This window comes from Melanostigma gelatinosum (genome assembly GCF_949748355.1).
Source record: "Melanostigma gelatinosum genome assembly, chromosome: 7".
Taxonomy (NCBI): Eukaryota; Metazoa; Chordata; class Actinopteri; order Perciformes; family Zoarcidae; genus Melanostigma; species Melanostigma gelatinosum.
Window position 1 is genome coordinate 16,591,561 of NC_136640.1, and position 22,011 is coordinate 16,613,571.

At 43.1% G+C, this 22,011-nt stretch overlaps 1 protein-coding gene across 6 annotated transcripts in view; it reads left to right on the top strand.

Moving 5' to 3' along the window:
• Positions 1-857: 857 nt before the first annotated feature.
• synrg (synergin, gamma) overlaps positions 858-22,011 on the top strand; it is a gene marked incomplete at its 5' end in the record, with an annotated part of 31,338 nt that continues 10,184 nt past the window's right edge. For 2 of the 6 annotated variants that reach the window (XM_079272381.1, XM_079272383.1), the window contains 16 exons: positions 858-892; positions 4,767-4,807; positions 6,050-6,195; positions 6,519-6,646; positions 7,033-7,138; positions 7,229-7,340; positions 7,850-8,254; positions 9,049-9,327; positions 10,398-10,478; positions 10,656-10,852; positions 11,263-11,508; positions 11,593-11,732; positions 13,296-13,420; positions 13,957-14,019; positions 16,376-17,344; positions 21,981-22,011. The exon at positions 21,981-22,011 is cut by the window's right edge and continues 518 nt beyond it. In XM_079272381.1, the coding sequence (XP_079128507.1) occupies positions 858-892; positions 4,767-4,807; positions 6,050-6,195; positions 6,519-6,646; positions 7,033-7,138; positions 7,229-7,340; positions 7,850-8,254; positions 9,049-9,327; positions 10,398-10,478; positions 10,656-10,852; positions 11,263-11,508; positions 11,593-11,732; positions 13,296-13,420; positions 13,957-14,019; positions 16,376-17,344; positions 21,981-22,011 (3,104 nt within the window). Of the gene's footprint in view, positions 893-4,766; positions 4,808-6,049; positions 6,196-6,518; positions 6,647-7,032; positions 7,139-7,228; positions 7,341-7,849; positions 8,255-9,048; positions 9,328-10,397; positions 10,479-10,655; positions 10,853-11,262; positions 11,509-11,592; positions 11,733-13,295; positions 13,421-13,956; positions 14,020-16,375; positions 17,345-21,980 lie in introns of those variants that run through there. The other 4 variants (XM_079272382.1, XM_079272384.1, XM_079272385.1 and 1 more) reach the window with 3 other exon arrangements.

The following is a 22,011-nucleotide window of genomic DNA, read 5'->3' on the forward strand; positions in this document are numbered from 1 at the left end:
CCATTCATCATCAATTGAGCTCTACTTTGGCTCATAAGTATACAAAAAAAAATCACACTAAACCTTAATCGAAGCAGACGTCATTTCTTCAAAAAATACTGAATGTGCTAGGGTGAACTGGTGAACTGAAATATTTTTGTCTGGGGCGCTTTAATAGTTTCCTAACTCCATCTGCTGCGACATGCAGAACCCAATTTTCCATAATCATGCTTCTTGTCCAGAATAACAAATGATAAGTCTTTCTAGACATACACTACCTATCCAGTATCAGACTACACACTGCATACAGGTTTTATCATACAGAGGCCAGATCCTGTTGGTGTGACTTTACACGATACGTAGCTGAAAACCAGTTTAACACTGACATCTGCTGGAAAATAACTTTTATTGCAGCTAAATCATAACATTTATTTGGGAATCTCAGGTCCTGTGTTCTGCCTCGCAGGAAGTCCAAACGAGTATCAGTCCCTAATTTTTCTATTATACTCAAACTCCACAATGGCTCGAGGTCACGTTCAGTTTGCCTTCTGCAGGGATAATATTGCAGGGATGATATTGTAAATGACAAAATTGTATCTACAGGAGAACAACGATTTGAATATTCAAAATTGATGCTCAAAACAATCACAAGAATGAGAAAGGAAATGAAGTACCCCCCCCCCCCCGCCAAAAAAACCCAACCTTTGCTCCTGAATAATTCCACAGGTATGGTAGGTAGAGCATGAGGGATTAGCATGGAGCAGGAAGCGAGCTGTGCCCGGGAGACCGTACTCAGGGCCACGAGCCTTCCTCTCAGCCCGCACGTCAGCCACCATCACTGCTGACGTCATCTCCTACTAGTGACTGCTGTTATCAAGATGGCGCTGCGGCCAGGATCAGGGGGAGGTGGCAGGTATTTATTTTAAAATCAACTCTCTCGCTCGAACGGGAACAACTTGTGAAATATCCACCCCTGAGTGCCTCTCAGCGACACGTTATTCTAACGGACGGGCCTCAAAGACAGCGATTACAAACAGGGTTTTGTTGTAGGAGATGATGAGATGGCTGCTTGTCAGGTGTCGGCTAACGTCAGCTAGCTGGTTGCTGCTGCCTGTCCATGCTCAAGAGTGGACCAAAACAATGCCTCAGTGTTCCTATATTAACACGTGTCACGTCTCGTGTGACCGTTAGTGTGCACGCAGCTCACGGTGTCCAGTGTGATATCCGGATATTTATCGAAAATAAATCCTTATTACTCTCTTGTAACTTTAGCATTGTCAGGAGAATAGCTATAGCACCTACAGACAGGCCTGTGCACGGCCGACAATGTTACAATCTGGCCTGGTCAACTTTGTTAGTATTACATGATCTGCCAGGTAGGTAGGCTGTTTAGTATCATGTTGTTACGTGGTTGAGTATTCAATAAAGTGAAGCAGGAGGGAAGATCTAGCAAAGAGTAGCTAACCTTAAATTACAAGATACATAAGCTACTTTGTATTCATAATTATTTACTAAATTGTAAAGTAAACCCTGTCCCGCGTGTCTCTCACCCATATCCGGTTGATACATAGTTGTAGGAGATGTACATGTGTCTTATTAGAGCAGTATGATGACGATACCTGCCTCATGATTCTTTCAAAGCTGAGCTCGAGCAGTTTGAATAATACATGAACTCCGGGTTAGCCAGGTGATACTGATCTGACAGGTGAAACCAGAGCCCTCATGATTGTAAATGAGTGCAGTACAGGAAAAAAAGCAGGTGTAACGTGAAGACCTGGAGGTAATTGTAGTTCTCCTTTATGTGTTGATCAGTCTGCTGATGTCTGGTGGACACTTACTGACCTGAGAAACATTAGCACAGAGCAGGAGGTAATGACTTAAAGTATTTAGTCAGACAGGAATGTCTGTAATGTAATAGTGACATGCAAAAGTGTGAGGGGGGAAAAAGGTGTTTGTGTGTGTTAGGCCGCTGTGGGCAGTGTTGCAAATCAATGAACAGAACTGTCTTATTGCTGTGTTTAATTTTTAAAGGAGTTTTGTATTATTTGATGAAGGACCTTGACTTGTACCAGTATCTTAGTTAATTTCCTGGATTACTAAAAAACACATTCCTGTCAGGCTACATTGTCCTTACGTTTCTCAGAAAAGTCACCGTATCATATATATATATATATATATATATATATATATATATATATATATATATATACATTCATAAACATCAATATATACTGTACCAGAGATGGTGGATTTCATCCATATTGGTCACTCCTAACTAGTACCACTTTTTCACTGCTGCTAATAAGGCCTTGACTTTATTTGACAGGTGACTTTCTCTCACATCCACAAAGTCTTCATATTTCTAGCCGGGGGCCATCTATCAGTAGCGTGTTCAAATCTGTTTCCATGTGAAGGAATGAAGTTTTGGATCGTGTGTGTGACTGCCAGACATAATAATACAGCAATAATAAATTACAATGTGTCAGGAGTGCCAGAGTGGAAAGCCAGGAGGTGGAGCAGTGGTGCAGCTTGTGAAATAAGCATAGCACCTCAGCTTGAGCAACATTTGTAGGTGTTTGGAGTAAATGTATCAATGAATGAAATAATGCGAAGCTGTTAAGTCAAAGATACAGTAGATGTATCTGTCAGGAGGCAGTGACAGAACAGCTTGATATCAGCTTCTGTTGGTATTTGGCTCCATGTGTATTTCCTCAACAGGTCATGTGATTGTCAGACATTTGACTTCTTGACTGTCAAATGATGCTCTGTTGTGCTTGTCCAGAGTATGTTATTGTGGGGTGTGTTGACATTTCAAAGTTTGAATTCTAACTAGAAATCTTCTCTGTCCGATCGTCAGTCTTGGAGAACTGGGTACATGACACTCTACATCTGTATTTCCCTTTGAGGGAGCTCTCGTCAGACATTCTGCATATTCCGCTGTGAGAGAAGCTGCAGAATAAGCTTGAATTCATTTTTCCTTTTAGCTTCCTCAGTAATGATGACATTGACTGAAACTCCTGACCCTGCCATCTGTTTGTCAGAAACACTTTGACGATAGCTGTCTGATGATTACGGGCCTTTTACAAGGCACGGGCGTGCACAGCCGCTATCACCGCTTATCTCCGCTTATCTCCTTCTGTGTTAATCTGCCCGGCCGTGACCCGTTATTTGCTGCAGGATGGTGGGCAGCAGCGCTGTAGCGCTCCTCTAAATGCTTTTAAGCTGCAAATGTTACAGGGAGCAGATGTGACTCTGAAACCTTCCAAGTCGAGCATCATCAGGCCTGTTGATTTATAACATGAAAGCATATCAAAAGCTCATTCTGTGGTGGCATTACTCTAGTCTCTGTTGAAAATGTCGCCCCCTTCATTTACAGCTACATTGTTTTTTGGCCACATGGGGGAAGCACAATACTCATGTAGCCATATTATCACGTTATAAAGTTGACTTCTTATGCAGTGGCCTGTTCACACATGCAAGAGACATGAAGCATCACTTTTGAATCATGTTTGTATCGACCTGATGAATGTGAGTTCTTTAATCTTTTTGTTAGTCTCCACCAACTCCTTAGGAAGACATCTGGCTCCTCATTTGTTGTTTTCATCACTACAAGATTTAATCCGTTGTTCATTTTGAAATATGTGTATTATTATGTATCAGCTTTAAAGCTTATTTATTAACTTGATATTATTTCTGTACAATTACATTTTGCATGTACAATAGCGCTTAACTGATCAAAGATATTTTTTAGACTTGATAATACATTTTTTTTAAAGGGATTTAGTAGCAACATTACGTTAATTGCTTTGGTAAATGCTTGACTGCCCGATGATGAGTTCCCGGCCTCTCTTTTGTTAGCACAGTTGTGTTGGTACTAAAGTTATCCGTATGATAAAGTCAACCATCGGATTAGTGATGCTTAGAGTCGGTCCGGGACACGAGAGGCCTGGCCGGCTCTTTCTTCTGTTTGTCTCTGCAGCCTCAGCTCCAGCCTGAAGAACTGGGTTGTAATGCGTTATTTGACAAATAGCCTGTGGCCTGTGTGTGTGTTGGCTCTGGTGAGTAGAGACTTGGCCGACTTGTAGGAACGTCCTCTGATTGTTTCTTAAAGGCCCGATTCTCAGCACAGACCCAGTGAGTCCAAGTCGCCTGTGGAAATGAAACTGCATCAATAATTCTGCCTTTTTGGGCATTAATGTTACATTTTCAAAGGAGCAGTGTCTGAAAATTCCCCCTGGTCTTTGTGAATAAATGCTCATTGCTGATCAATGAATGCAAACAGAAAATCAATCAGACTTTGTACTACGATCCCACTCTAATGTATTGTCACAGTTATGAAAAGCAATCAAGGCTTTTATTTATTGTTTAGTTGTGTCAATACGAATCCAACAACAATTACAGTGCAAGCAGGCATTTGCCCAATGAAACCACATCCAATTAAATGATTTGAATTATTTGCTCGTTGACTCAAAGCAATCACCATATTTAGTCAAATACAGTTTAAAATGTCCTCTTTAGTCTTTCACCTCCTACTACTGTGTTATAAGTATTACATCATACCTATGGTATTATACAGCTGTATAGCAGCCACTAGCCTAGCTTTGGCTGTATTGTTATACAGGACAGATAACAATCACTGGATAGAAGTTCTGTGATTTTGATTTATACTTTGCATTGTTCAAAGCTGCAGGCGACATGATGAGTGTTTGGAGGTGTTATCTGTAGCTTTCTTTACTCGTGCCTCAGTTTGAATCTCATTACCTGCAATTCTGTTTGTCTGACTTTAGTTTCATGTATCCTGTTGGAGGGGGCCTGGGACCGCCACAAGGTGAGTCATTCTGCAGTCAATACTACCAGCCGGTTCTTTCAGGCTGAGTTTTTGAAAATATGTATGACCAGTTTCATTACCAAAAGCTGATGACTCTTTGTTTGTATATGTATTTCTTTAGTCATTAGACTTCTCATTGCTCTTTCCTAATAACAGCTGGTCTTTGCCCCTTAAAATCACCATAAGTGGTTCGGCAGAATTAAGTAGCAGCAAGTATTCAGCACATCGGAGCTCACACCTTTGTTCCCTGTGCCCAGAGCTGTGCATTGTGGGCCTCATACTATCATTTAGCTGTGCGTGCATTGTCATATTTAGGCTATTGACTTTGCAGTAACTCCCGATAAACCATCCACACACCACTCTCAGGGGCCATTACATGCTCCCATTAGCAACGTCATTTTAGACTAAGTACGTTATGTGTAGCCACCTAAACAAGCCACTTCTTCAGACCGGTTGAGCCGTACAATAGTGAATCATCTGGAGGCTCCAGTGTGTGGCTGTCAGCTCACACCGCATCCGTCAAAACAAACACAGACACTTTTCTCCGAGCTGTCACTGTAGTCACCAGAAACATAGATTTGTTTTGTTGCTGAGCCAGAGTCTTTTCCAGCTGTGTATGAAATTGATTTGCAACACTGAATCATGTCCAGTCTCTAGAGCAGGGGTCTCAAACTCATTTTCACTCCGGGCCACATCAGCATCATGGTCGCCCACAAAGGGCCGGTTGTAAATGTCACTACTCGTAACATATTGTTAAATAACTCTCTGCATTCACAGTTTAAAGTAGTCTTCAATGTACTCACAATACATTTCCATGTCAAATGTACAGTAAGCCAAAGAGCTGCTTCTATGACTGTTTAAGTATCTCATAATTTTGACTTTCTATCTCATAATTCTGACTTTCTATCTCAGAATTATGACTTTCTATCATAGTTATGACTTTCTATCTCAGAATTCCGACTATGGGGATATTTTTATTATCAAGTCTAACTTTAAAAAAATTAATTTACTTTTATTTTTTAAACTTTTTTTAAATTTTTGCTGGCGGATTCGCGGGCCACATAAAATGACGTGGGCCGGGAGTTTGAGACCCCTGCTCTAGAGGCTCCAGTCCTGGATTGTATTAAGTCGTCTTCAGTGTACTTTAAATTGGGCGTACTCGTGCTTCAAATAGTAATTAAAGACATTATTCTTTGCCGTGTCTACAGTATATGATAACGGTGTTTGTGTGTGTTTCTGCAGGCATGGTACCCATGCAGCAGCAGCAGCAGCAACAACAGCAACAACAGCAGGGCTTCCCTATGGTTCCGGTCATGCAACCGAACATGCAGGGCATGATGGGAATGAACTTCGGGGGACAGATGCCTGCAGGAGCGATGCCTATGCAGGTGAGCTTATTTTCTGTGTTTGTCGATTTGTTTGTTGTCTAAGGAGAAAGTTGTCCTAATGTTTCCTTCGAGATTTGTCGTCTGCATTTGTAGTGTTTTTAACAAACTTGCTGATGTTTACTTTCATTCACGAATGCATACTGAAACCCTGCTGTGTAGATTTAACTGATTTCATTCAGGCCTGGGCCTAGAGCTTATCTTACTGTCATTCTGAATTGCAATGCTTTCCCTCAGTGTGAGCATTTAATGTCATGTGCAAGAGTGTGACGAATGCTAATGGCATGTCTGAGCTGCTGTCTGTGTTATTGTTTTGCATCTCTCAGGGTGGGATGGCTCTTGGTATGCAGACCCCTGGGATGCAGTTCTTGGGTCAGCCACAGTATATGAGTATGAGACCTGCTGGACCCCAGTACACTGCGGACATGCAGAAACAAATGGCCGAGGAGCACCAGTAAGACGTCTTTACAATAATATCATGCTTCTTGTTTGTGTGTAAGCATCTGCATAGCCAGCTGAGTGACTAACACACTACATTATGTATGAGAGTTTGAGAGGCTGGCATCACTGTTTTGTTCCCCCACCACTAAGGCCTAACTGGCATATTGTGATAGACTCAAGAATTTAGAGGCTAATTATGACAATATCACACAAAAGTCAAATCGGATAAAATGATAAAGTAATGACATTTTGGACAGACGTGGGTGTAAACTGCAACTTGACTGATTGGAGAAAGCATACAACCGAGAGGTTGGACACCATAGGTCTTCTTTTACCAACACATTTAAGGATATTTTGTCTTTGGCTCTCCATATAATGTCTCCTCTTCTTGGCCTTTAGAAAACGCCTGGAGCAGCAGCAGAAGATGCTGGAAGAGGACCGGAAAAGAAGACAGTTTGAGGAGCAGAAACAGAAGCTGAGGCTGCTCAGCAGTGTCAAACCCAAGGTGAGTGTTCGTTTTGCTTTTCTTATGGCATGTCGACTGCTGATCTTTGCAACCTTCTGGGCTCTTGATCCTGTATTACTGCGCATTCAGACGGCTGAGAAGAGCCGCGATGATGCCTTGGAGGCAATCAAAGGCAACCTGGATGGCTTCAGCAGAGACGCTAAGATGTACCCGAATCCGTCATCGCAGACCAAGAAGCCAGGTACCTTCACCCCAATGGCTTCATCTGTAACCTCTGAGAGTTTTGTTCCTGTTGTTCCTCTCCATCAGCAGATCTCCGTCTGAGAATAACAGCTGGATTAGAGGCAGGTCAGCATGATGACTGCTCAGCTGGAGGCAGACAGATCACATTTCTTTTATCACATTATTGTTTCAGTCTCTCACATCTGTACAGCTGTCAGTCTATTGTCATTAAAACATTTTTTTGACAATATATTTCCCTCACTATAACTTGTTCTTGTGCATTTCAGGAAATTGTAGCTATGCAGATAACAAACATGGCCTGAAGCAATATTACAGCCGACGTTCCCAACCCCGAAAGCATTTTATTCAATCTGAATATTTAATTAAATGCAAGATTTTGGTTGAATTTGCAGTTCTACAATTTCTGGTCTTGCACAATACAGCCTTTATCTCACTCCTCGGAATTCATTCTCCATTGCAGTGTGTGTCATGTGTTGTGCCATCATCATTATTTCTTCATTTTTGCAGACTCATCACCACCACATCCTTCTGTCCCCACTCGCTCCCTCCCCCCAGCTTTGTCCGAAGACAATGACGAGTTTAGTGACTTTCACGGGCATGTAGACGCTCCCGCCACCTTCCCTCCGCCCTCCTCCACTTCCTCCGCCTCCGGCCTCTCCTCTCAGGCCCTTGTCCAGCCCTCGTCCACCGTGACAGGTTTCTCCCCGGACGATGACGAGTTTAGTGACTTTGTTCAGGGTCCTCTAAATGCGTTCCCTCCCTCCGACCAAGTCCAACCTTCCTCCCCTTCCCTGAAGGCAGGACTGTCTTCCTCTTCCTCTTCCCTCCCTCAGTCCCTTCCTGCCTCTGTGTCCATTTCCACTGTCACCCAACACTCTGCTGTCAACAACAGTTCCCAATCTACATGTCAAGGTAACTGTCTTTTTGCTTTGTTGACACCTCCCTGCCCATCCTCATAGTTTATACTCAACCATATACAATTTTAATGAATCTGGATGATTTTTTATTGTAGTGCTGCTTTTATTGCTGATGCTAAATATTTTTACTGGCACGTCTGGTTTTTTTTCGTTGGCCTTGGCCTGTGTTACAGTGTGAGAGCATGCAGCTAGCCCAACAGCTAGCCCAACAGCTAGCCCAGCAGCTACCCTGGCCTTACTACCTAAAGCCTTCAAAGCTACCAGACACTACAAACAAGGATGCAGCATCAATAAGAAACTCGCCTTGCTTCGTCCTTAGAAAGTGAGAGTTTTAACCATATAGTAGCAGAATCCATCATTGATACCGAATCTGTTTGTGGTTTGATAGAAGACTGTCACACTCGTGTGTCATCTGCCGTCTAATCTCTGGTATGAGCAGCTGCTCCATGACAGCTCTGTCTCTAGACTATGAATGACAGGACGGAGAGATACAACACCAGCCCTCCGTCGAGTCCTCAGTCTCTTCTGACCTAGTTGTTGAGCATCTGGAATAAACAGTTTCAATGTCCTCAGGCTTACCTCTGACGACAGAGACCTCTTTCAATATATATTAGGATTTTTTTTCTTCTTTTTCCGACAATGTAAAATCGATTGCAGGTTGGATGATATATTTGACCTGGTTAGTGTTAGGATTGATACGCTGTATATTACTGAAGTAAATACGGCTTCAACTGCTTTGTGTAGTCGGTGTGCGTTATCAAGAGCTCTGTTCCTCATTCACCCCTCTAGGCCCGTCCCTGGAAGAGAAGCTATTCTCCTCATGCGATTTTTCTGCTGGTGGGACGGCACAGTTTAGCTTTAAACCCAAGCCGAGTTTGGCTAAAATGGGTCCTGGAACTAAAGTTTCAACCCAGTTTCACTCCAGCACTAAAGCGAGGAATTGGGCTGTGGCCCCTCAGGACTTCAGTTCGGTCTTCATCGCAGAAAAGCTACCTGAGGTCCCGGGGTCGGCACCCGCCGCCCCCCCATCAGCCATTGACTCGTCTCCTCAAACCGGTAGTGACAGCGGTGAGAGACGTGCCTATTTATTAGTCTTCATAGCTTCTTCTTCTCTCTCTTGCTTTGCTGCACACAATCAAGGCAGTACTTCTCTTTCTTTCTTTCCTGGGAAAATATTTCTACTCTTTCTAACAAACAACTCTGTACCTTTGGGGTCATAACTGGTTCATACCAGATTCTGGGCTGGTCATCATACTCGTGTAGCCTCTGTAATAAAATTCTGCTCTTAATTTCCTTCGCCTCTTCGATCAAATGGAGTGGCGGTGTCTTTGAGGTATCCTCCCCGCTGTCTTTACAAACTGCTCCTAAGCCAAGTCTCTGCTCTTATATCTGCCCGCTTCATACCTCTGTCACCTCAGACCACATCTTGTTGAGAGGGGCTTCTCATGCTGCGGCTCTCTGCACACGTTGTGGAAATGGACCGTGTCTGTCGTGGTCCTGAGGTGACTCAATAAGCTGCTGCTCGTTCCCCTCGCTATCTAACACCTTCTCAGAGAAACCTCCTCTGGCGCATGCTGACTGCTATGGTTTAACAGGGACGCGCATGGATCGGCAGGTGCCACTGATGCCCGAACATAATCCGAGGCTGATTGTGCATGCCACTTAGCTACTCCTTTGTGCTTTTTTTTTATTGGTTTGTCTTCTGTGTCATCAAGGGAAATACAGAGGCTAATCATGGAGACCTGTGAGATTTGTAATAAGATTAGTTTCATTGCCCGCTGATGGGAGTATTATGTGTAAAGCGGCTGCCTGAGTAAACACACGCCTTGTAGACTCAATAAGATGTCTTGAAAATTTGCCGTAGTTTAAAAAACAAAATTGTTTATTTAGGTCAATGACTGCTGTTAAATTTGATTTTCAGCTTCTTCTCTTTTTTTTTTTTTACAAGGCAGTCTCGTCTGTCCGCCCATCTGGAAGCCATAAAAGTCTCATGTCTGACGGGGCCAGACTCTAGTGATTCAGTGCAGGAGAGCATGGCAATATGCACAGAGTCTTCCAGACAGCAGATGTATAATTCTTTCGAGGCTAACTGTGTGTGTGTGTGTGTGTGTGTGTGTGTGCGCGTGCGCTTGTGCCAGCAGGTGTTGGTGTGTACCCACAACAAGAGCACATTCAACCCATGCTGCCAGCCTGGCTTTACAATGACAGCCTCATCCCAGGTAAACATTTACACATGAATATGTCCAGTATAATGTTTTTTAGACATTCCTCTTTGATGCTGTATTTTGTATAAAGAAATTAAACTCTATAAACCTCCATAACGATTGAGATTTGAGAGCATTTAACTCTATTTCTAGCATGTATGAATATTGCCCTTTCTGTTTGTCTTTCCTTAGAAATGTTCAAGAAGGTTCTTGAATTCACCATGACTCCGGCAGGGATAGACACAGCCAATCTCTACCCAATACTAATGTCATCAGGACTTCCCAGGGAAGCACTGGGGCAAATCTGGGCGTCAGCCAACCGCACAACACCCGGCATGCTGACCAAGGAGGAGCTCTACACTGTACTTGCACTAATTGGTGTGGCGCAGGTAAGCTGGTGACAAATGATCACCTTAGAACGACTTCATGGCTCCCACAGAGGCTCGCCGTCAAGTCCACACTGTAATCAGACGGGCTTAGCTAGAAATAGGTAGAAAGAGGCAGCGCTGTGAATCAGCCCAGGGCTCGTGGGGCATTTGAAGCCGTGTATACGGCTCCATCAGTCCTCATCAGCCGTGTTTGGCAGGAGGCTTCTTATCATCCTTAGCCTGGGCCTGTCACCACCAGCTCACGAAACACTGCATGCCACCGCTTCCATGCAAGCAATAAGAACATCGGTGATGTAAATCATCAGGAGCTTTAAAACACAAGGACAATAAAGTGCATTCAAATGTTTCGTGAGGGTTTCCACAGTAGCTTCCCTAGTCGGTTCCCTAAAGATCTGTTTCCTTTGTTTCAGAGTGGCCTCCCAGCAATGAATGTGGAAATTCTCAGCCAGTTCCCTTCTCCACCTGTGCCCAACCTGCCGGCCCTGGCTATGGCCATGGCCTCCGTCATGCCCCAGCACCAGCAGCCCATGATGACCAAGCCCCCGGTTTCCATGGCCATGCCCACATCAGCACCACCAGTGATGGGCATGACTACCGCAACGCAGGCTCAAGCGCCGACAAACGCTAACTTCATAGCCAGTTTCCCTCCTGCACAGGTAACAACACCGTGCCTTCAGGTCTGCATTATCCATCAGTTGATCATAGTTCACATCTTACTCACTAACGCGTTGTCGGCTCAGGGGCCCAAAGCCGATGACGATGACTTCCAGGATTTCCAGGAGGCTCCAAAGGCCGGAGCGGGAGACCAGTCCTTCACTGAGTTCCAGGGGGATTCAGGTGGAGGTTTCCCCACCACCCTCCCATCGCAGCACCAAAAAAGGTATTTAATTCTAGCTCACTTAATTAGCAATGTCTTGGTGAAAGTTGTATGATCTTAATGCTGAGTTTACATTGCAGGAAATCAATTTCTTCAGCGTTCCTCGTTATTTCTTACACCTCACTAGTTCTACTTTTCTAAAGCAAAGATGTCGGTGTCTGTAGTGATGAGGGTCTCGTATTCAGCCCTCGTTGGTTATTTATAGCTGAGCTATGCTGCATAATATTTGCGTCAACAGTCGTTTATCTTGGAAACCACACAGTCAGACACTGTGTCTTATCATCTTGTAATAACCACCCTAGAATAGCAATGAGTTTGGGTCGTCTCTTAATGAATTCATTTCAAAGGACAGCAGATCGGCTCATTTCTTTCTATCACTTTCCAAGCTCGTTTTGAGAGACCCGTCTTTTCACGGAGAGGAAGCTGAAAAGCAATTATCCGTTAAAAGACAAAGAGAGAGAGCAGAGCTGAAGGCATTTTATAATTCCTCCTGTTTCTCCCCTGAAAACATACACTTCTGACTGTTTCAGCAATGTAAGAAGAATTCCCCACAGTCTGATATTGTCTAATTAATGAGAAGCTGAAAAGCTTGTGTAGGTTTGCCGGTCTGAACTGGCAGGCATAGCTTGCAGTCACATGTGATGTGTCATCCAATCAGCTACACTTTCAATGCAAAGCAAGGTTTATACACATGTACAGTGTTGTCTTTTGTATCTCACAGAGGCATCGGAACATAACACGAATAGTCATATAGACAACTACATTTATGTTTATTTTCAGTATGGAAGGGACAATGCACTTTAATTAACATGAGCACTTGAGTCCATCATGCAAATGTCACAGATTTAGCGACACATGCACACATTTTCATCTGCAGTCTCCTACAGTAAGCACAGACAATTAGTAAAACAATGACATAACATAAAAATATACTGAAATAACATTTGCTGAAAGGAAATGGTTTGACATATAAATACGCTTATTTACTTACTGGTGGTGAAAATGTCAAACTGTTCCTTTTAAATTCAACTTGTTTTGAGACGAGGTACAAGCAGTAAACAAGATGAGGTGAAAACATGAAGCACAATGGTAAATACTGCAGCACAGCTGTTTTTATTGGGCTGCATGTCAGTTGGCAGCAACAGAACTTCAGAGAGGCCCAGTAAGCTGAGCCCAAGTTAGACCAGCATTGTTTAAAGCACAGATGTTTAATTAGTCAGAAATACATTTCTTACAATATGCAGGCAGACGGCAGTGATAATTGGACAAACTCCAATTAAAACTAACCGACACTCACAAATATGAAGGTGGCTCTCTTGTTATGTGTGACTTAGTCTTTTTCAGTGTTTGCATGAATGAAGCACAGTTACAGATAAAAGTGCCCTCAGCGTTCATCATCGCCACCATAATGGTTAGTTCTGCATAGAATAAGAACGCTTTTTAAAAAGCACTCACTCACCACACTTTACAGCCGACGGCAAGTGTTTAATCATCTTACGGGGATTCAACTGTTCTATCGAACCTCACTCGTCCTGATGTCTGACTGTAACGATTGTGTCCCTGCAGTGCGTCGGCCATGCTGACTCCAGTGTCCGGTTCTTCGTCCGCCTCCGTCACGGCCTCTGATAAGTACGCTGTTTTCAAGCAGCTGTCTGTGGAGCAGCCGGCAGAGCCTGCGCCCACTGCCTCAGGTACCTTCTATAGCTCACACGGAGTGGACGGGATGTTACGAGTCACTGTCTGCTCTCCGTGAAATGCTCCAGTCGGGGGAATCTGGGAAGAAAAGAGAGAGTAGATTAGGGAAGGGAAAGAAATATGACCTTCAGATGTGATACCAGCTTCGCAACACAGAGAATGTCTCATCTCTCACATGGGTTTCCACACATTTCACCGTGACACAGCTGAGGAATAGCGCGACCACTATTCCTCAGATTCTAACATATTATCCTTTCCTATCCACCTCCATATAGCGTTTTACTACTTCTGAAATAATATTGATCCCTGAACGTTACGTACTGCAATTTCAGTCTTGGACATTATTTCCAATCAGGCCACCTTCAGTTTTATGGGAATTGTTTTAACTTCTTAGAATCTCAGTGGTCCTTGAAGAAACTTAGAGTACCGGTTGCCTGAGCAGACTGCATTAAGGCAACACCTGCCTACCTGTTAAATGTGTTGTATTTTCTGTTCATACTTTACCCATTCTTCTTTATCTGTTCTGATCCAGATGTTGGGGACAAATACAGTGTATTCAGGCAGCTCGAGCAACCTGCTGACAAGAAACCAGTCGGTAAGAAACTCGGCCACACATTCAAGTCTCCTGTTTCTAAAACGCACACATTAGCAAATCAATCCGTTTAAGAAAAATACATTTCTGTGTATTCCTGAGAATAAATCCTTTGGCCTTTTTGCCACATGACAAAGAGGACCTGTTGGGCTCATATATGGTCGCTAGTGTGAAACCCCTCCGAATTAAACATTGCATCGTGACTTGGGTAAAGTTGTTAGGGCGCTACAATGCCATATTTTAATGCCATTCTTTACACCATGTCTTGTTTTGCACGTCTTTAGTGTTGATGCCAGTGTGTTTCCCCCATCCCTGTTTCATTAGAACAGTTCCCGATGGGGACCGCTCTTACAACTCCAGTAAGTCATGCTTTGCGGTGACCTTTCCTTGGCATTGTCAGGCTCCATCTCCTTAATGAGCCCATTAGTTATCTCTTTTCCACCGCACACCAGCGGTGTGAACAGATTCTCTGTTTCCATCCATGCATATATTATACAGCAGCGGATTAACAACCCCTGAAACTCAACAATGCATTCTGACTCTTTTTCTCTTTGAGGTTTTTACACCAGCGGCTTGTTTCAAAAGATTTGAGACGAAAAAGATTCTGTTCCAAGAATGTTTCTGCTGCTCTTTTTATAGCATATCTGGAGCTTTGTCATTGCAAACAACACCCATCTTAACAAGCAATTTCTAGTTTCAATTACATTTTTGCTATTTCGTCAAACAAATAGTAAAACAACCTACTGTTTGTATTGTTACCCAAGTTCAGGCAGTCGCAACTGCCTAAAACCTTTGCAACGTATCTAATGGGAGTAAAATGTATGAATGGTGGTTTCCTCGATTTAAAGTCAAATCTATCTTCTCCAAACCATGTTGGATCCATGTCTCAAAGGTTACATAACTTGCTAGAATACCCAAAAAACAGCCAAATGTAACTAGTGCAACTTTAATTCGGGATGCACCGGTGCTGATATTGGGGTATCTGTTCAATTCTATGTTTGTATACTATACACATTATATACTGCAATTTTAATTCCTGCATAACTTTTGACCAATTTGTTGCTGTAAGAGATTTACACTCAAATTGTAGTTCCTGTTAATTATGAAGATTTCTTACCAAGTTGCTAAAACGATGTATTATTTGAGTTTTAAATCACAATTCAGTAAATTTACATCTATGCATATTTATTTGTTACATTTTGTTTTACAAAGCCTGATATTGCCTTAAACATGAAAGAATGATCCAAAGAAGCATGCAGCTTATTGCACCACGGTTTGAGTAATTACTAGATTGTGATAGACTGCAGGGTGTCTATTAAGTAAGCGCTAATGCCAGCGTTGTCTCTGCAAAGCCCATTAATTCCTGATTATGGACACCTTGAAGGGCATTATACTGCTATGCTCATTTGGCGAAGAGTAAAATGATTAGTACCATTCCATTATATCGTCATGTGTTTTGCGACCAAAATCTGTGGCGACTGTAACAGACGAGCTGCTAGCAGACGGTTCCACTGCCGCTCTGAATTTACTGACGCATGTAAGTGAGCTTCACTTATTCGCTATTCAACTGGCTTCTTCAGGCTGTACAGTACACATGGCCTCTCTGGTTTGTTTGTGAAAATACTGGACTGGTGGAGACGATGACATGTCTCGTAGTTGATCCAAAGGGTTCAATGAGCTGAGTGCACTCGAAACATCTCCCGTCTGTTCTATTTACTGGAGCTGTGAACAATGTTTCCATTGCATGAGAACCTTATGGGATGGTAATGACTGTTCCAGGTATTAGCCAGCCCTCAGGTTTACCAGGGAAATTAAGTGAATGTCTTGTGAAAAATAAGATTTTGTTGCAAAACGTATGAAAATACACACTAATACCCAAAGCCCAGGTAACGATATCAGTATCGGGACAAGTTATTTCGGTGCGTCCCTATATTTAATTTGCACTTGTTAAAAAACTGGCACTGGCAGCAAGTTGACCTCTATTACTCCACTGGGAGGAAGTTGAGAGATTGTCAGACATAAGGAGACGATATTACTTGTTAAGATGGACATTACTTCTGCAGAGTTTCTTCATCATGTTCTGTTCCAGGGTGAGCAGCTCATTGCATGGTAGTGCTGATGTCTCTCGATGACGTAGCTTTTCTTTGTGCAGTGATGTGTGCTGTTGATCGGAGGACTGGAAGTTTACCGCAAACGTTCACAAAGCCTCAGGGCCATAACCAACAACTACCCGCTTCCTTTCTTGTAGGATTATAATATAACAGAATCATGGCGGCTGCAGCTGTAAGTGTTTGATGATGACTCTCTGCCACGATAAATATTTAGTAATGATCTTAAATTGTTGTCTTTTAATTCGCAGGGGAAGGATTTGCCGATTTCAAGTCCGTCAGCGCTGATGATGGCTTCACAGACTTTAAAACCGCAGACAGCGTCTCTCCATTAGACCCTTCAGACCAGGCCAAGATCTTTCAACCTTCCTTCCCCTCTGCTTTCCCAACCTCTCAGTCTCTTCAACATCTACCACAGCAGCAGCAGCAACAACCGGCAGTGTCTCTTTCTCAGCCCAAAAATCCTCTCAACATGGCCGACCTGGACCTTTTCTCTTCTATAGCTCCCTCTGTTCCTGCCCCCACAGAGACAAAACCCAACACGTTCCCCTCAGTGTCTGTGCCCCCCCCTCTAGTGCTCTTACCAGGTGGAGCCAAACCCCCAGGGGGAGGTGCAGATGATTTTGGGGATTTTACCCTCTTTGGCTCATCCTCTGATGCTGCTCAGGCTTCCGCAGCGGGAAGAGCTGTGGCAGCGTCTCAGGACGACTTTGCAGATTTCATGGCGTTTGGCAGCTCCGGCGGGGAGCCTAAAGGCGAGAGCAGCAGCGTCTGTGTCCAAGGAGAGACCTCCACTCAGCAGCGACCTCAGCAGGGCTCAGACAAGTACGACGTATTCAAACAGCTGTCTCTGGAGGGAGGCCTGGCCTACGACGATGCTAAGGAGAGCGGCGGTGGCTCCTTCTCTTCGCTCAAGAGTGACACCGACGACTTCGCCGACTTTCAGTCCTCAAAGTTCTGCACGGCGCTCGGCGCTTCGGAAAAGACTCTGGTGGACAAGGTGGCCGCTTTCAAACAGGCCAAAGAGGACTCCGCCTCCGTTAAGTCCCTCGACCTCCCATCCATCGGGGGGAGCAGCGTAGGAAAGGACGACTCCGAAGACGCACTCTCAGTGCAGCTGGACATGAAGCTGTCGGATATGGGCGGAGATCTGAAACACGTGATGTCGGACAGCTCTCTGGATTTGCCCGGCCTCTCGGCCCACCAGCCCCCCGCTACAGGTGAGGAACTTGTGCGATTGCTCTGGTGAGGCCCCATCCAGTCTCACACACAGTATTAATTCCAAGGCCAGTAGTGGCCTCTTCTCCTCAGTGCCCACGTGTGAGCACCAAACAGGGGTCAAAGGGCAAGTAATGACGTCCTAATTGAATTGAATATGCTCAAATACTGAAGACAGACGTAACACTACATGAATAACATATCAGATGCGATGCATCGTATCTTTCATTCTACATTTCATCATTCATCTAATCTTATTTATTATTTATTTATTTATTTATGTACTTGAATCCTTAGTTCCCCCTTTCTTTTTATTTCCATATTCCTTTCTCCTCCCTCCAGTCCCTCCATGCATATATTATTGTTGTAATGACAAAGTTCCTGGCCCACATGGACGCCTCGTTCTGATGTGTTTGCAGTCATAGTTCAGAGACGAGGTCTGTGTGACTCGGATAAGCTCCCCGATGTGTTGTGTCCACGCTGCAGCAGCAGACGTGCTTCCCTTCAGTGTACCTTTTGTCTCCGCAGGCCGAACTTTGCGAGTGTGTTGTAGACGTGTCGTGCAACGCTAACCGAGTGGTTGAATTGAATACAGACGAGTACAGGAGATCGTTACGGTGACAATCGTCTTGTTTATTGATGAGCTGAAAATAGATTCCTCAGACTCCATAGACTGTTTCCTTAAATGTGCAAGATGGGAGATTGGGAGCATTTCGATTGCCTTCCAACGGGCTCTCAACCTGTACACAGCGTACACAACCTTAACCCCTGAGCTCACAGCTTACAGCACTACACAGAGGGAGAGTGACTTCATCCTCTGCTCAGGTAGACATTACTCCACTATGTCTTTACATAGCAAATAGTTGTTTGATGCTATGTTAATGTTCAGAATGCTCCTTTAAATAAGAAACAGGAAACAAGATATTTTTATATATATAGCACTGTGCCACAGAAGCAGCTGAGATGTTAAGTGCATCATAGCTGGATGCAAAACAATTTTTGGGCCAGTTATTTGAGTGCGAGTGCATGTTTTTTGCGTCTTTATGTACATCAGTTTTTGTATTACTCTGCAGTATTTCAGACCTATCATGCAGTGTTATTTGGATCAAATTGCCCTCTTAATTATGAGATGTTTCAAGAATAGCGCGTCGGCCTTTTCTCCCCCAACCTCACGTCCATGAAAGGGGATCACAGACAGACAGACAGACGTTCTTTCTGCTGCGCAGAGCGCTAACGCTTGTTTCTTCAAAGTTTATCAATATTGAAGGTAAATTCAATCCAAATTGCACCAACTTTAACATTGCACGTCCTTTGGTATTCTTGGCAATAGTGTGAAGTATTGAATAGTTCCTGGCACAGGCGAAGGACCCACACACACACACACGTACACACAGTTTGATTAAAAGGAAATCGACCCAGTTTTGGTTCTAATCAGGAAATGTTCATGTCGGCGTTCCCTCTCCAGTGCTCATCATTTATTCATCGAGCGTATCACCTTCCATGCCATGGCTCATGTTTCACAGAAACATTACATTTTTGATGTAATCCGAGGCGGCATGTAGCCGTTGTCGGCAGCTCAAAAAACATTGTTTTATATTTTTTAACCTTTTATTGAACCCTTTTCTGGGGGTTGAGAGAGAGTCGACAAAGTATTCACCCAACGACATTGACACTTTTTTTTTTTTTTACTCACGCATTCAACTTTTTGCATCGACAGCAGTTGTTTCTAAACTTTATCAGTTAATCATCACTCAAACAACATGTATCTCATATCATTTCACCCAACCAATCGATGATTCCTCTTCATGATCAGAAGAAATCATAAACATAAACATCCCCATTGCCTTATTTGAGTTTCTGGACAGTGGTGGAAATGAAACTGGACCCTCTGCACTGACAGAGTTAGATGATGGTTTCAGACAAAGAGTCCAAGGAGCTGCAGTGAAACAGTGAATCTCCTCCTGATAACAGGGCCCAGTTTATAACGGACACATTCCTAAGAAGCTTTTTCACGACTGGAACAGCTGCTCCACCTTTTTCCCAGGCTTCCATCCTTACTTATCCGAGCTCTGGGACTAATCTGTTGTTTAAAGTGTAGCAGGCCGAGCGGTTTCGAGCACCTCACCATGCTTTGCACTGGGTTTCTGGACATGTACGTAATCTTAAAGAGACAGTATTTCTCTTGTGAGGGTTTCCTTTTATCTAATTTAATTTATTTGTTTATTTTTATTTGTTACCGTTCTCTGTGATATTGCAGCATGAATAACCATGTGTGGCTCTCCGGTCTGGCTCTCTGAGAACATGATGCCGTTAGTATTACCCTTCCTGCCTTGTTTTTTGCTGCAGTATGTCTGTATTTTCAATTTGTGAAATTGACAAGAACATAATAGAAGATATAATTTTATGCGTAACAGTATTGCAAGTTGTTTTTATCAAAGGAAACAAATGTATACATACAGATTTAATAGTGTATTTTTACTACAGGACTATGAGCTCTTCTTATGACAGACTCCTTGATCTTGGTGTGATTTGCAAACTATGTAAATTAAATGTAGCCGACAGTATTCAAATATTTGAGGTCAACATTCCAAACTAAACATTGTTATCTCAAGTGCTGACGTGCTATTATTTAGGGGATCATAAGAGTTTGTGCACATTAGCCTGCTTTAACAAACAATCACTGTAGCAAGAGAAAAAGGACACTGTCTCTTTAAACCTGTTTCTGCATCTGTGATTGGATGTAATGGAAACCCTTTCTGGGATGTCGGGTGTAAGAATGAACCTCTTTGTTTTCTGTAACCCTTTGAGTGCTTGAACAAGATCACTTTACATGCAGATAAGGAGGTTAATGCAGACATTGTGATGACCTCTTATTCAGTTGTTATTATTAGAATAAACACCAGGACTAAAATCTTATTTCATAATTGTAAATGTATAAATGGCAGCCTCTTAAACTGTGGCTTTTAAGTCCTCACTGCTCCTTAAAATGCAGTTTTGTTCACAGCCTTTCCAAACAAACCAATCTCCCCCCTCAGGTCCTCAAAGGGTTAATGCTTCCTGCCTCGAGCTTGTTCTTTGAAGTATCTCTTCAACTTGGCTTTGCAAGTGTTCTGTACTCGTATCTTTTCCGAAACACCTGTTGCTTTACATCCTAATAGTAAAACACGGTTTGTCATCTCCCCAGAATTCCTGATTTGAGTCTGTGAATGTGCCTTCTCACTCTGGTTCCTACTTCTATATCCTCGGATTCTCTTTGTTTTACCTTCTGTTTGTTTTCTACCTTTTTCTCCTGACTCTGCATGCATGCCCTTGTATTCTAAATGACTGAAATCTAATATTTTACAAGTGTTAGTTTGACAAACCTCTTGTAATGATAGACTGCTTTCACAGTACTTTGTGACCTCTCTCTCTTTCTCTCTACTCATGTTGTCGTAATAAATATTACTGTTGGTATTGCTGAAATGCGTACCGTCTTATTTTCTCCTTTCACTTCTTGAGAAGCCGCAAAGTGATCTAATGGCACGAGGCTTACAGCACTAGGTCCTTGTCAATTTCACAAATTGCTTCTTTGTATCCGAGGGGTTCTGTCATGCAAAACAGGAAGCGTTCAACATTCATATTATTCATAAAAATGACACGATAGACAAATGAACACAGGAGTAGCGCTACTGCAGATGTAAAAATGCAAAAGCAGTTGACTTACCAAAGCTGCCTTCACTTAAAGACAAAGTCCATCCTCCTTTCTTTGTTAACAAAGTCCGCAACTTCCAAATCCATTTCTCTTCCTCCTGCAGCCACCTCGGGCCTCTCTCCTTACATAGAGACATAGGGGCTGAATCTGATTGTATAAAAGCTCTCCTTGAAACAAGCTGTGCTTGTTCAGCGTTCTTCGTGAGGTAATTTATGAAACGGAACTTGAAAAAAAATGTGGACCAGACAATGTGTTACCGTTCCAACAACAAGAATTCAGGCACAAGTGTCATAATGACAAACTCGTGGGGGAGTGTTTCCTTTTACAAGACATCTCATTCTCGACACTGTTGACGATGCAGCATAGGTGATGCCGCACAACATGCCAGTAGAGTCAGAGGCTCAGTCCTCCCAGATAACAAAACAACCTCTAGTGGTGGTGATGATGTAGCCGTTTATCTGCACATTTTTGAGATATCTTTGAGATTTTCGCCTCTGTTCCAGAACAATGGAGGTGAATGGACATGAATTAGTGATGCTTACAGGATTGAAAAATGACATTTCAAAGATTCAACGGAAGTAAAACAATTCTTATGGATAATGCACAGAGGACTGTTTTCAAATAGTTCTCAAATAGTGTGTGTTATCCAGGGTAACCAGCGTTCTTGGTTTTAGAAAGAGATGCTTCTGTTTTTAGTGTAATTCTCGATCTCATGAGCACCACAACATATATTTCATTGGGGTGAAGGCAGACATATCAGACTGATATATCACAAGCTGGCTAAATAAAACAAAAACTGTCTTGGGGCTTGACAACACTTGAACCATCCATAAGAGACGGCGCTAATCCAACAGAAATGTCAGTCCCTCATCCAGGCTCGTTGATCTACCTCCTATTATGACAGCATCTATGCTATTCCTAGGAACATGTCTGTGTTGTCATTGCAGAAGGAGACGACATGAAATTTGACCCCTTCGG